The sequence below is a fragment of the Protopterus annectens genome, chromosome 1.part2, assembly GCF_019279795.1.
Source record: "Protopterus annectens isolate FY-2018-M chromosome 1.part2, PAN1.0, whole genome shotgun sequence".
NCBI classification, from domain to species: Eukaryota; Metazoa; Chordata; order Ceratodontiformes; family Protopteridae; genus Protopterus; species Protopterus annectens.
The window spans coordinates 362,923,636-362,939,200 of record NC_056727.1 but is presented as its reverse complement, the minus strand read 5'-3'; the positions used below and the strand labels follow the sequence as shown (position 1 = coordinate 362,939,200).

The 15,565-nt window shown below is 43.6% G+C and overlaps 1 protein-coding gene across 1 annotated transcript in view; it reads left to right on the top strand.

Annotated features, from left to right (window-relative positions):
• The window catches only part of TRMT6 (tRNA methyltransferase 6 non-catalytic subunit), a 742,618-nt gene extending 740,579 nt beyond the window's left edge, over positions 1-2,039 (top strand). Inside the window, exon 13 of the mRNA XM_044056438.1 lies at positions 1,550-2,039. Coding sequence (XP_043912373.1) covers positions 1,550-1,717 — 168 coding nt within the window. The 3' untranslated portion in view covers positions 1,718-2,039. The remainder of the gene's footprint in view (positions 1-1,549) is intronic.
• Positions 2,040-15,565: the final 13,526 nt, after the last annotated feature.

Below are 15,565 nucleotides of genomic sequence, written 5' to 3'. Positions count from 1 at the left end.
GGTGTAAGGATATAAAATGTATTTTTGTATTGTGGAACAGGGGGGGACTTTGCAGCTCATTAAGAAATTAAGGCTGGGTTAGTTAAGGAGGAGTGTCAACCAGTTTACTAATGCTGAGGATCTCTTTGTTGAGATTAATAGCTGCCTTATTTTGGATTAATTTGTAGTTTTTTTTTTTTTTTTTGTTTAATGCTTAACAAAAATGCTTTGGTTTCCCACTTTGGATTGTTGCATGCTTCTTATTTATGTTACCTTTGCTGTGTAAGTATATATTTTGGCCTCATTTCTATGTTTCTGGAATATAGTGCATCATTCATGATTCCATGAGTCAGATTTCCATATTTTCTATGCATTATTCCTTGCTTGTATCTTGTTTTTGAGCTCATAGATTCAAATTTACCTTTTTTCCTGGCTCTTTTTAGTAGTGGAGTCTTTCCTGGATAGGGCTGAGCAGGTTGTAGAAGGTAGATAGGGCAGTTATGGAGTCCATACAGCTATAGAGAGTAGCTCAATCTATTAGTTGCAGTTCTGCAGCAAGAGCTTGTTCATAGTTGCCTGCAGTTTGCCTTACAAAGATGATTTCTGGAGGCAATTATTCCAATTTCATGAACCACTTAGCAGTAAATGAACAGTGTTCACAGAGTGTTGGACAGACCTTAAGGTTTTTCAGCTTTCCAGTATGTTAGTAAGTATGACTTACTGGTGAACTGTTTTGCAAATGGATTCAGTCTCGTAAGTTTGGCTATCACTTGAGTTAGTTGGCAAGAGTTTGCTGTCTTGGTTAGTTTATTTTATGGGCCATTCCAGCTGATGGCTGTCACCATTTATAAGGTTGCGCTGGCTAGCTTGTATGCTAATTTATTTTTTCATTAGTTTAAGATAATTTTCATTACTGTGATTGTATTAAAATACTGAACCCTGAACTGTTTCAAGGTTAGAGTGTTTTTTATTTTAAAATTGTACTTTTAATGATTTTAAAAAACTGAAGGCAGAGTTATCTAGATGTTAGACATGTTAGTCTGCCCCATGTGCCAAGTAACTCCTGTGCCGTGTGCTGAGATAACCTATGACCCGATCTTAAGTGATTAAACGTTATTGTTAATCAGCAACTTTTGTCAGAAGCAATGTGAATTATATAGATGCTTTGTAAGTAAGTGTACTCTGAAAATAGTTTGGATAAAGGGGAATACCACTGTTAAATGTTAGGTACACACTGTTGCTCCTTTCTTATTCCTTCGGCTTTAGTTGGACTGAAACTGGGAATATAGGCCCTGTAGTAACAAGTTAACCTGTACATTGAAGCGCATTATTGGCAAGTGTATGCAGATTATTAGCTCTGGTTGGGTTTCATGTGCTGTGTACTTCAAGATGTTTCCAGAATTCTAACAATGAAATCTTAAATTGCCCTGTCAGAAAAATGTAGTAACTTGTGTGAGTTATTCTTTTTTCATCCTCATAAAATGAGCATAGTGAATTTTCAGTTTGTGGATTAATCCTTTCTAATAGAGTACTTTCTTTGATTAAAAGTGAAGCACGTTTGCTTTTATAGGTTTTGCCAAACCGAACTCATCCAAAGCCAATAATGAGTGGAGGAGGGGGCTATCTTTTAACAGGAACCACAGTTGCCATGAATTCTGTGAAACTTGCAGCAGATGCATCAGACTCTCTGAAGAATGAAGAGCCAGCCTGCAAAAAGCAAAAAACAGAGGACTCTTGATAAACTTTTGTCTGAGTAGTCTGCATTTCCTGTATAGTATTATTTTAAATACCACAGTTTTTATTTTATTATAAAAAAATTCAGCTGACATGTCATTGAATAATATCTTTCCTGTACAGTTTTCAGTTTTTTTTCTAAAGGTTTTTATAATGAATGTTCATTTCTACAGTATGTGGTGCTACGTAAGCTGTAGTGTATGAATGCTTATAGTTTCAAAGATGTTACACATTTTGTGTTTTAAAACGTTTTTGGAGATAATGCAGATTATATTTATCATTTATCTTGTAATGATGTATTAAATTTGATCTAGTTCATCATTTAATCTACGTGGTTCAAGAGAATGAATTAACACTGCGCACATTTATATTTAAGGAAGTGAAAAATGACATTTCTGTGTGCCACCCACTTCTTTGGGTGGAGTGGATCTGTCTCTAGATGGAGGCTCTTCAGATCTGATGGACACTCAGTGGATTATGCCTGTAGGATAATGTGGAAGATTATTGCTTCTCCACCAGGAATGAACATAATAGAGCACTGTGCAGCTCTGGCTTTCCTTTGCTAGTTGCATTGTACACTTCCCATAGTTGCTTACCATCCTGCTCTGACACAAGCTTTATTGATTTCACATTCTGTTTTTATGGAATGGTATGAAAGAGCTGTCTTTTGAAATGTAACCTTTTATTGGTTGTTGTTGTTGGAAATACTGACTAGTAGTTCCATATAGTGACATAAATCAATTACATCAGTATGTGTAAATGGTCTCCAGTAAAAGCTTTGCTCTACACATGCACATTGCACACAATATTTACTTCTCCATTATGTAGAAAACAGTATTGTCACACAGACTCAAAAATGCATTCCTTAACTTGAAATTTTATTCAAGTTGATGGGGAAAATGTTTTGTTACCCAAAAACGGAGTAATTGCTATATTAGCATTAATTATTACTGATGTGGGCAGTAGTTATTGCTCTCCGTGGTAGTGCTGCTTCAGGATCAAATTCAAGTTGGTATAGCATAAATGTAGCACAGAATATTTTTCTGTACCTGTAAACGACTTCCTCTTAATACGAGGAGTAGATGGGTAGCGCTCTGAATGCTGCTTTCTGGGTCGCTATATATTATATTGCACCTAGATATACTTTAAAGGGAAGGGTTAGCTAATAAGCATCTTCCTTGCTTTTTACATATGTAATGTCTCAAGTCTGTCTGTGCAGCAGGAAGCAAAAATTATTAAAAAAAAAAAAAGTCCGCCACTGAATTCTGCAACCCTGTTATACTTTTATTGAATTATCACTTAATTGTATAGGCAAACATACATGCATATAAAAGAAAACAAACCATATTACCATATTCACAATTACAGATATTGTATATCACATATATTCTCTACAGTTATCATAAGTCCAACATTACATAAATTGCTCAATTCCTGCCTTTCATTAAACCTCACTCCTCCTCCAAAACATTATTCTGCATGTATCATTCCCACAATGTCTGTGTAATTTGCTCTTATCTTTGTCTAAAGATCCCATTTCCAGTTCTATTTATCTCTGTTACAATATTCAGTACTTCAAATATGGTTGGTTTAGAGTTCGATTTCCATGTTCTAGTAATTGCATTTTTGGCAGCTACCAGAATTAAACTTAACAAGACCTTATTACGTCTAGGCAATTCAGATCATGTGTCCCATTTCAAAAAACATTTTCTTAGTTACACCCATTTACTCAGCTTGAGTCTGCTTGGGGTATAAAAATACTTAAGCAAACACTTCAAGCAAAAATTCTAAATCTTCTAAATGTTGCATGTTTGGGAGTCATACATGTGTCCTTCCGTTGTTTCCTTGTGAATTGTTTAGACAATTTCTCTCTCTCTCCACAATCTTTTCTAACCTCCTCTGATTCATTCCTGCCCTATTAATTATCCCTTTTTAATATTAGCTTCTGTTCTAGATTCAATTAAAATCTCTACCTGTACAGGTCTGTCACTTATGATTCTCCTATACCTTTGTCTTTGCCGATACTCTATTAGTCTGTGGTAGGAAAAGTGGCCTCTGGCCTGCAGACAGATGTCTCATTGGCCTCTTCCCATTCTGTTACTCTTCTGTCTGTAGTTATTTGCTCCCAATACCTTGACCCGTTTGCCAGTTTTCTCCAGTAAATCAAAGTCGCCTCTTGCCTATTTTCTGTATTCCTAAATGCAGTCATACCTATCGTCAGAATCCCCTTTCTCCATTCTCATGTTGACTTAGTTCTTAAAATACTTTTCTGCTTCTTTATGAATATAACATTTTGTATGGCTGCTTTTCTTAAGATCTGCATCCAGAATCCTACTCCCCTATTTCTTGAATTCCTCCCTTGTTTCATCATAATCCCTTTCCACTTTGAATTATCGCTTCCTGCTTGTGTTATGTATATGAGCCTTAAGTGTGTAGCTCTAAAATATCCCTTCAAATCAGGTAATCCTAAACCACCTTGTATTGGAAGGATCACCTTATCCCATTTAACTCTTGCCCTCTTCCCCTCACAGATAAAATCCTTCGGCTGTATTAACTGCTATCCACAACTTCTCCTCTGGTTGACAAAAGTTTGCCTGACCTGTGTGTAAAACTAAAGGGACTAAAATGTTTCATTGCTTGTATCTTGTTATCCATATCCATAAACAAGAGCTTCCACTTTTCCAGGTTTTGTATCGTCTTTTGTTTAGTCTCTTCCCATTTAACTTTAGCTGCTGTAACATAATCCTTGTGCTCATAAATATAGGTATTGCTTAACCTGTTCAAATGTGGGTACATAGTTTACAGCTATTGTTTTTGTTTTATCTTCATTAATTTTATATCCAGAAAAAATTTGAAACTCTCAGAACTTTCCACAACACTGATGTCCTTTTCTGGTGTTCTCAGTTACAAAATAATATATTTTGCAAATAAAGCCAACTTTTCTTGATTACCATACTAATATATCCTTGAATTTCCAAGTCCCTTATTCTCTTTGCGCAGTGGCTGTAAATATAATGCAAATAAAGGGTAAAGAGGACATCCCTGCCATGTATTTTTCTGTTCAGGCATAACTTGGAGAGGAACTTTCCCACTTTAATTTATGTCTCTGATCCATCACACATCCTCTAGTTAAAGACCCACCAACAACAACTGTATTTTCATGCATTCTGCTGTCCTCTGGATCATCCTTTTCTAGTAATGATGTCAGATGTTTGCCTCTCCCTCAACAAAACCAGACTGATCCATATCTCTATTTTGGCAACAATTTTTACATTCCTTTAGCTGTTGTAGACATAAACACTTATAATCATGGTTTAAAATTGAAATGGACTTGTATGAAGTGTTGGGTCTGATGGGTCTGTATTGTTTTTAGGTATTACAGCCACCACAGCTTTCTTCCAGGATTTTGGTGCTTCCCCTTCTTTTTAAAATCCTGTTAAATAAAACTTTCCAGATCTTCATCACTTTCTTCCCTCTTAGCTTTCAGACTTCCACAGGAATGCCATTCTATTCCTGGAGACTTCCCTGCAGTTTGATTGTACATCACTGTTTGTTTTTATCTCATTTCCTGACATCTTAACCCATTCCCTCCAATACAGCTCTTTTGAGTGTGTACCTTTTCACTCCCAGTGTGTGTGGCTTGAGCCTTTAAAAAAACGAAGTTATCACCGTACAGTTCAAACAAATATTCATATCTCTGGAATTGTAAGGGTTACTGGAAAACTGAAAATGGCAAACTGTTCAGGATAAATTAATTTTTACATCGGTGGCATTCATTCAGTTCAATGCGTTAAATTGGATTTTATAAGCCAGAAAAAGGCAATGAATGTTAAATCTGAAGTAGTTTACTTCATTTGGTCTTCAACCTGTGGGTTTCGGATCCACATCAGATTTCACACGGCCGCATTTTCCAGCTATGGATCTGAGCTCCATACTCCTCCCCTTACCCATAATTCCTCTCTGTCTCCCTTCTCCCCAGATCTAGTGTGCTGCCTTAGTGGTTACAAGCGTGGTTTCTGAGTTCCAGCTAGTTGGTCACGTAAGTGAACTAAACTCTATTTTTTTTTCTCTTTGATTTCTTCCTGTTTTTCTTCCTTACATCTTTTCTTCCTCCCCGCGTCTGCGTCAGACAAAAAAAAAACTTTCCTATTTGCACTGGTTTCAACCCCAGGGCACTTAAGAAAAGGTGGGACAAACTGATTCTGAAGGGTTTACTCCCCTCTTCAGGGACTACAGTCCCTTCTCCAGTGGGGGTAGCAGCAACTGCTGCATCTATTTCCTCTTCCCCGGCCTCAAGGACTCAAACTCCCACCAAAGAGGTCCGTGGAGGGGGATAAGGCTAAGAACGTTCTCGCAAGCGGGTCTGCCCCCAAAAGTTAGGCCTCTGACTAGGTCTGGGTCTCCTCAGTTGCATTCACTCAGGTTCTCCCCCAAGCCCTAGGCGACTCGTAGCCGGTCCCCAGTTAGGTCTTCTCCCCACTGGCTCTCCTGACTTGTTTTGGTGGCGTCCTCCCGCTCCACCTGGAGTCTCAGTGAGGCAGAGATGGACAAGATGATGTGGAGATTTATCCGCACTCTGATCCAGATGGGGGTCTTGCAAGGCCGTCTCCTTCTGGAAGGGGCTCCTTGCAACCTTTGTTCTGACCAATAACAACTTCTCCCATCTGACCAGCGGTTTCAGAGTTTTTGGACCTGAGGACCCTCTTAGTCAAGGGTTCGGCGCCGATGGTACCATATACCTTGACGCAGACTATTGCCTTGAGCTTGTTGGATCCGATGGGATTGGATCCGAGCTTTTGGAGCCGTAGCCTTGGGGTCAGATCCAAGCAGGTGCTCTCTGCTCTGAGCGCTTCAGAGTGGAGCATTCCACTCAGCATCTTTGCTTCTGGAGGCTTGGCTCCGACTCCCCTGTCGGGTCAGGGGGGACGGGCCCCGCCAGTATGTCCCAGGAGGTTCGTTCCCCTTCAGTATTCGACGTGGTTGAGAGGGTTCTCTCGGTGTTGAGGCCTCTGACCATTTCATCCTCAGACTCCGTCCAGACCCCCTTGGCTCAGAGTGCGGTTCCGACCATCTTGCTGTCTCAGGGACAGCCTGTCGCTATGCCGCAGGAAGTTCTGGTGGAACAACAAGAGGTTTGTGAGTCCTCCTCAGATAAGCCCCCCTGAGGAAGTACCCCACAAACGTAAGTGTAAGAGGAGGCAATTGGACTCTCCTCCATTGTCCCTCAACAGAAGACACAGACTTGGATGAAAAAGGAAGGTTCCCCAAGGTCACCCCCCGAGGATGTCTCCTTTGGAGACATCATGGAGCTCCTTCACCAGAGGAGGAGGTCAGCCCCCAAAGTGACTTTAGATGAATCTGTGTTCCTGGATCGTTTGGCTCGGGCCCATCTACCTCTTGGGTGTCCCCTCCTGCTGATCCACTCATGGATTTAATAACATCTAGGGCATGGAAGGAGCCGGACACTGTAGAGCCCATTCCTAAGTGGCCTGACAGTGTTGAGCCCCCCGTCAGACAGGTCACATTGGACAAGGGTTCCCCGGTAGATGCGATGATGGTGGCAACTGCCACCAAAAAGGAGCTCGCTCAGGAGAGCTCCATGGTTCATCCCCCCCCATCGAGAATCAAGAGTGATGGACCATTTTGGGAAGCGAGTATATGCTTCAGCAACCTTCTCTGTGAGGGCACTGAACTGTATGGCACACGTCATTCAACTCCAGAGAGATCTAGTTAAGGAAATCACAGAGTCTACCCCAGAGTCCATGTCGGCGGAGGACAAATGACCTTCGCCTGAATGGCCACTCTAAAAAGCGGTTGCCAGCATGTCCATTCGACTGCTGTCTCATGCTACGAAGGGAGCCGCAAGGGCAGCCAGAACAGGCGTTGTCATTAGGCGTCATGCCTAGCTCCAGTTGTGTCAATTTTCCAAGCCCTTCAAGGCTTCTTTCACCAACGCCCCCATGATGGTTCTTCCCTCTTCGGGAAGTCGATGAAAGAGACACTGGTTCAGAGCGAAAAGGATGTGAAGACACTGTCTACAGTCAGGATCCATTTCTCATCTCCTCAAAGATCCTTCTCCAGGAATCAGCGAAGGATGAAGATGATGTTCTGGAAGTCTCAGGTGTTTTCCCAGAACAGTCAGGATTCTCCCTCCCCCTGAGGCAGAGGGTATCAAAATAGACACCACCCGATAGGCAGATGGGGTCTTAGGAATTTCCGGTCCTGAGAACCCTTCTCAGAGGGACCCAGGCAGCAGCCCTAAGGGGTTGACCGATTGCTCATCTCTGGAGGCATTCGGGGGTCTTTTGTCGCTACACCTGAAGGCATGGAAGTCATTACAACAGATTGCTGGGTGTTGCAAATCATATCCAGAGGATATTTTGTTCATTTAAGGAACATCCCCACCCGAACAAGTTCCTCCCAGACATTCCACCTGTGCAAGAGGAGGTGGCAGCACTGGAAATAGGAAAGCTGCTGAAGAAACTTGTCATCCAACCGGTCCCCCCACATCAGTCCAGATCGGGCGTTTACACCAGGTTCTTTTTACTGCCAAAGAAAACCAGGGACCTCAGACCAATCTTGGATCTGTCCACTTTGAACCTGTCAGTAACCAAGACAAAATTCCGGATGGTCACTCTTCAATTTGTCTTGCCCTTTCTGCAGGCCAAAGACTGGATGTGCCCGATAGATCTCCAGGATGCGTACTACCATGTCAAAATGGACAGGTGCTCCCACAGGTTTCTTCACTTTTGGCTTGGAGCCAATCACTGCCAGTTCAGAGCCCTTCCCTTTGGTCTCACCACAGCCCCCACTGTGTTTACCAAGGTGATGGCAGTTGTAGTGGCTCACCTGAGCCTGCAGGGTATTTAAGTCTTTCCGTACCTGAACAATTGGCACTTTGCTGCCCCTTCAGAGCATCTACTGTGCCAGGCCAGGAATTACTTCATTCGGTTAGTGAGCAATCTGGGTATTACCATCAATCTGAACAAATCTTCTATAGAGCCAGTCCAGATTCTGGATTTTATTGGGCCACGTTTGGACACTCTTCAAATGAGGGTTTTTCTCACCCTGGGCAGGGTACACACTTTAAGATTACATGTGTTACAAATTCTTCATGCTCAAGTCCCTACAGCCGAAGCAGTTCTCAGGGCCTTGGGTTCCATGGCGGCCACGCTCAATCTCCTGCCTTTGGCTCGCCTTCATATGAGAGTTCTTCAATGGACACTTTCAGTCCAGTGGTCCCTGTTAGACCTTCCTTTCCCGTGAGAGTCTTGAGTATTCAGGGACTCCCTTCGGTGGTGGATTCAACCTCCGGATCTCCTCAAGGGACATTCCTTTCACTCCATTTTTCCCAAAACCACGGTGACCACGGATGCCTCCCAGCTAGGGTGGAGGGGGGGCACTGCTCGAGAAGGGTGGTCCAGGGCACGTGGTCCCCCTCTGAAACAGAGTTGCAATGCATATCACCATTCTAGAGATTAGGGTGGTTCTTCTGGCTTTGAAGGCACTTAATGCCCATCTTCTCTAGAGACAGTTGCCATTCAGACAGACAATATGTCAGTAATCTGGTACATCAACAAACAAGGGGGAACCAAATCTTATCCCCTCTGTCGAGAAACCATGAGAGTGTGGAAATGGGTGATCTCCACCGGCCACTTTGTAGTAGCAATGCACATTCCAGGGCGGTCCAACATTCTAGAGAACAGGCTCAGCAGATCTATCCTGATGCCTTACGAGTGGTCTCTGAATCCTTCAGTAGTGGAACAGACCATTTTAAAGTGGGGTCGGCCTTGCTTTGATCTCTCCGCATCTCCTTCTAACGTGAAATGCAGCAAGTTTTTCACTGTGAATCCCCCAGAGATGCAGTGGTTCATAATTGGCCTCCCGGTCTCCTCTGTGCTTATCCTCCGCCTCTGCTTGTGTTGAAGTTTCTTCAGAAAGCTTGAAGGCTGGGGAGCACTGTGGTCTCATCTGGTTGTTCCTCCATAGACGCTGGATCCAGTTCCAGATCTTCTTTGTCATCCCTCAGGGATTCCCCCACCCAGATATGGACAGTCTGAAGCTCATGGCTTGGCTGCTTCGGTTCACATGATTATCAAGACTCCTGGATTGTCATCACCTGTAAAGTCCATTTTGGTTGCAGCTCACAAATCCTCCACCAGAAAGGTGTATAGTAATAAATGGAGATGTTTTTCCATAGGGGCCAGTCAGCGGGTTTTGGAACCCCTTCATGGCACCTCTTTCAGCAATCTTAGATTTTTTGGCAAGCATCTTTCATCAGCGTGCTAGTTCCTCTACAGTTAAAGTACAACTGGCAGCTATTTCTAATTTCCATGTGGGGGAGAATGTCTTCCCTGGCTTCTTCCAAACTTTGTAAGACTTTTCTTAAGGGTGCTTTTCTACTTAGACCTCCGGTTAAGGACCCTACGCATCTGTGGGATCTTACCTTAGTGTTACAGGCATTGTTTTCTGCACCCTTCGAACCTGCAGCATCAGTTGATTTGCTGTTTTTGACCTGGTGGCCATTACCTCAGCCAGAAGAGTGTCAGAGCTTCACGCTCTTTCTATTAAGGTGCCTTACACGATCTTTCACAAAGACAGAGTGTTGCTGCGTACTAATCCATCTTTTCTTCCTAAGGTGGCCTAGGAAGTCAATATTAATCAGACTATAGATTTACCAGTTTTTTTCCCCCCAACTTCCAGAACAAAGGGGACTACAAACTGCATTTGCTTGATGTTCATAGACAACTGAGATTTTCTTTACGTAGGACAAAACCCTTTCGTAAGTCTGACCAACTATTCTAGTCTTATGGTAAACCTTTTTTAGGAAAACCAGTTTCCAAGGTAACAATTGTTTGCTGGATTTCTTTATGCATTGCTCGAGCCTATGCTGCAAAAGGTAGGTCTCTGCCAGATCAAGTGAAGGCACATTCCACCCAATCTATGGCTACGTCAGCTGCCTTCTGGTCTAGGGTGTCTCTGGGCGTTATCTGCTCAGTAGCTACGTGGTCCTTATCTCATACCTTCATTTCTCATTACAAGCTGGACATTGCGTCTGGGAACAGAGCATCCTTTGGCTCTGCGGTGCTCCAGAATATTCTTCCATGAGGGCCACCCAGGAATCTGTGGTAGCTGGGGACTCTGTCCCACAGGTTGAAGACCAAATGAAGTAAACCACTTCAGATAAAGAAGTTATGTAACTCACCATAACGTTCAATCTGAGTAGTTGTACTTCATTTGTCTTCACCCTTTCTGCCCTCCTTCCACTTGACCTTATTGATGCAGTCTAGATTTAGCTTTGCATAAAGTGTGTGGCCCTTGACTCTGTCTAGGTCTGGGAGTATCATGGAGATTCTTGTTATGATAAGATGATATTGGGTCTGGTACATGATGCCCCTTAAGCAACAGACTTGATTTGAAGGGAGATGGGGGCATTATGGGTAAGGGGAGGAGTCTGGAGCTGGGATCCATAGCTGGAAAATGTGACCGTGTCAGATCCAATGTGGATCCAAAACCCACAGGTTGAAGACAAATTAAATACAACTACTCAGATGGAACGATGTTCTTCATCTCACATTGCTGCAGTCCTTACACTTGGGTAGTCCGCTGTCCTCGGTCGGCCCGAATATCAAAGTATAAGGCTGACGTCGGTCAAGGCGCATTTGACTGACATCAGGACGTCAGGGTACAAATGCGCATGACCGACGTCATATCCTCAGTCTTTTTTGCCGCATGGTCCGATGCAGAAGCAGCATTGCAAGTGCCGGTTGGCGTTCTGAGATTTTTCGATTTCGAAGTTTCAGACCGAGTTCAAAGTTGGCTAAGTACCCCGTTGGGGACTATTTTAGTTTTTTCTTGCCTCAGTGATTTACCGGATGTCAGAAAAGTCAATAATTGCATTTCTTGTGGGAAACAGATACCGCATAGAGATTATCATACTTTGTGTATTCCTTGTTTAGGGCCTGAGCACGACGTTGTTGGGTGTCGCTCTTGTGCTAGATTCAATAAACGCACTATAAAGAGAAGGTTGGATTGTGCCAGGTTAGTCTTTGGGAAGCGGTGCAATTACAAAATGCCGCCGGATGCTCCGGCCCGCTTCTTCGAAGAAGCGCAAGGACAAAGCAGTTAAGCCTAGGCTAGAAGAACCGTCTGTACCGGACGCCGGTTCTTCAGAGGTGTCGGTGGAGCCGGTGGCTCCACCGGAGGTTTCTTTGGGTTCCCAGGGAGAGACTTTGTTATTGCAAGATGTGGCCTCTCAGGAGGCAGGTCAGGCTGAAGGGGCTTCTCAGGTTACTATACTCCCCTCCCTTCCTAGGATGGCTAGGCCCTCTCCTTCTGTTTTCAAGGCTTCTCCCAGAGGCAGGCCAGGTTCAGCTTCAGTTGGTGTCACCCCTGGTTCTTCTGGAACTGTGCCCAAGAAGCATATGCTTAAAATGGCAGAAGATTTGATTTCTTTGATTAGGGGTTCTTTGCCCCCTCCTGATAAGAGACCTAGGGTGGAGCCTGAGCCAGGGAGTTTTGAGCAGGCTTCGGATGTTTCAGAGTCTTCGGCTGAAGACTTGCAGGAGTATTCTCCTTATTCTGACTCTGATGTGGATGATTCTATTTTTCTTTTTCAGAAACTCTTCATTCTATGAGGGAGCATTTTAAGTGGGAAGGTCAGGACTTCTCTGATTCCAGGAAAAGGCTTAGAGAGTTTTTGTTTTTACCCCAGCATAGGCCTTTGGCTATACCTCCTGTTTTAGATGTGGTGGAAGATGTTTTTGCAGAGGCTTCTCTTAATCCTGATTCTTTGCCTCCTGCTCCTGTTAAACCGGATAGATATTACAGGGTGCCTGAAGCTCATAAGTATCTTTTTAAGAGTCCTAGGGCAGACCCAGAAACTGTTAGTCAGGGGCCTAAAGGTGTTAAGGCTTCTGTTGTCAAGAATCCAGTTCCTTCAGACAAAGAGGCCAAGGCTTTGGATAGATGGGGAAAGAAAGTTTATACTTCTTCCACTCTAGCTATGAGGGCTTTGAATTGCCAGTTTCACATGTTAAAATACCAAAACTATCTCCTTTCACAATTGAAGTCTAAGGTTGATGCTCTGGCGGAAGGCATTGATTGTAAAGAGTTGCAAGATTTAGTACATGTTTCTGAACAGGTGGGTAAGCATTCTTTGCAATGTGGTTTTGATGCTGTACAGGCCTCGTCTAGGGTGGCTGCCACTGGGTCAGTTCTTCGAGGCACGCCTGGCTGAGGATCAGAATTTATCTGACCATGTTAAATCACGGATTTTAGATGCTCCTTTACAATCTGATGTGTTGTTTGGTTCTCCTGTTGAGACAGTCTTAAAGAAAATGGAAGACAAGGCTAAGTCTATGCAGACTGTTAAAGATTTTTTGCAGGTTCAGCCTCCGAAGTTTAGTAGAAATTGGCCTACTAAGGGGTGGATGTATCCTTCTTATGATTCCCAGTCTAGGGGTAGATCTAGACGTGGTAGGGGCAGAGCTCAGGGCTCTTTCAGGCCTAGAACAGGGAGTTCTCCTGCACAGTCTTCAGGTGAGGGCAGGGGTCAGTTCTTTCGTAAACAGACCCAATGACCTACCTTTTCAGCTGCCAGAGCCTTCTCGTCTGGCAGCACCTTTGGGAGGAAGGTTGGCACTTTTCAAAGAAAATTGGAGTTTAATTACCCAAGACAGATGGGTGTTGGATATCATACACCACGGTTACAGGTTTTATTTCCATACCTTGCCTCCTTTCAAAGGCATGCCAGACACTCCTCCTCCACAAAGAATAGAGGCTCACAAGCAAATTTCTCTGTTACTCCAAATAGGGGCCATTCAGCCGGTCCCTATACCAGAAGTGGGCCTAGGATTTTATTCTCGCCTGTTCCTAGTACCAAAGAAAGGGAACACGTGGAGACCAATTTTGGACTTATCTATCCTCAACACTTATCTGGACATTCCCAAGTTCAAAATGTTGACGTTACAGCAGCTTTTACCTCTGCTGGGCAAAGATCATTGGATGGTAACTTTAGATCTCAAGGAGGCTTATCTTCATGTTCCTATCAGACTAAGTTGCAGGAAGTATCTGCGTTTTTGAGCTGGGACTTCTCATTATCAGTTCTCTGCATTGCCCTTTGGCTTATCTACTGCGCCCAGAGTGTTCACGAAGGTTCTGGCTCCAGTGATAGCTTTCCTCAGGTTAAAAGGAATACAGATTTATCCCTATTTGGACGATTGCCTGATTCTGGCTCAAGAAAGGGACGAGCTTCTTCATCATTTGGATTATGTGATAGCAGTGCTAAGATGCCTGGGGTATTCTGTGAACGAAATAAAGTCCAGTCTAGTACCCTCTCAAGACATGTGCTTTCTGGGTGTGAGACTGAAGGGTGTGAGACTGAATACAGCATCCCAGATGGCCTTTTTGACCCCGGACAAACAAAAGAATCTTTCCCTTTACTTTCATCAGTTGTCTCATCAGTCCGGGCTGACTGCAAGGACAGTCCTTCAAGCCTTAGGGTTCATGGCATCTTGTATTCTGGTGCTTCCCAATGCCAAACTGCATATGAGGAAGCTACAATGGTATCTCAAAAATGTATGGACACAGCACTGCCAGGATTTGGACACTGTCATTCAAATAATACCTTGCATTCAAAAGGAATTTTTGTGGTGGGCTCAGGAATGTCACCTAAACAAGGGACTCTCTGTGACCCGGCCAGAGGCGAGTCAGATTCTAACGACAGATGCCTCAGACAAAGCTTGGGGAGCTCATCTGAATGGAAAGTGGATACAAGACAAGTGGCCTGCCAGACTACAACATCTACATATCAACTTGAAAGAGATGTTAGCAGTCTAGTTTGCATTAATAGCTTTCAAGGATTTACTTCTTCCAGGGCAGGTGTTGATTCTAACAGACAACACAACTGTCATGTGGTACATCAACAAGCAAGGCGGAACACATTCTTATCCTCTATGCAGGCAAGCAATGATTTTGTGGGAGACTGCTCTCAGTTTACAGCTAAATCTTCAGGCAAGGTTTCTGCCAGGAGCACAGAACTCCTTAGCAGATGTGTTGAGCAGACAAATTATGGATCCCCACGAGTGGAAATTGGATCCTCATGTATTTCAGAAATTGACAGTGTCATGGGGAACTCCAGACATAGATCTGTTCGCTTCCCCACTGAACCACCAGCTGCCAAAGTTTTGCACAAAAAGGTTTCATCCCACAGCTTGGAAAGTGGATGCTCTTTCTTTCAATTGGAGCAATCTTCATGTGTATGCCTTTCCACCTCTGCCTCTCCTCCCAAAGGTACTACTAAAGGCCAGACAAGACAAGCCAAGGATGATTTTGATAGCTCCAGATTGGCCTCGACAGCATTGGTACCCATTACTGAGGAGCCTGGTACGGAAGCCTCCATGGCCTTTGCCTTGATTCCACACCTGTTGTCTCAGGAGGACAGTCATTTGCTCAATGTCAAGCTTCACTCTCTGCACCTAACAGCCTGGCATATTCTGTTTTGAACCATAGTGGGCCTCCACTTCCACAACAAGTTTTGAATGTTATTTTGGAAGCCAGAAGGCCTAGTACAAGGAAAGTGTACGCAGACAAATGGAAGAGATTTTTGTTTTGGAGTGCAGCAAAGGATTTTGATGTTTCTGGGCCTAATTTGAGTGTGGCTCTTCAATATCTTACTGAGTTACTGGACAAAGGTTTGTCCTTCTCTTCTATTAAGGTTCATGCTGCAGCAATTTCGACTCACTATGATTGTGACCCACCATTGTTTTCTCATCCTTTGTTCAAGCAATTTCTTAGAGGGGCAAAGAATATAAGACCCCCACGAAGAGCTCCTACTCCTGCTTGGGATCTC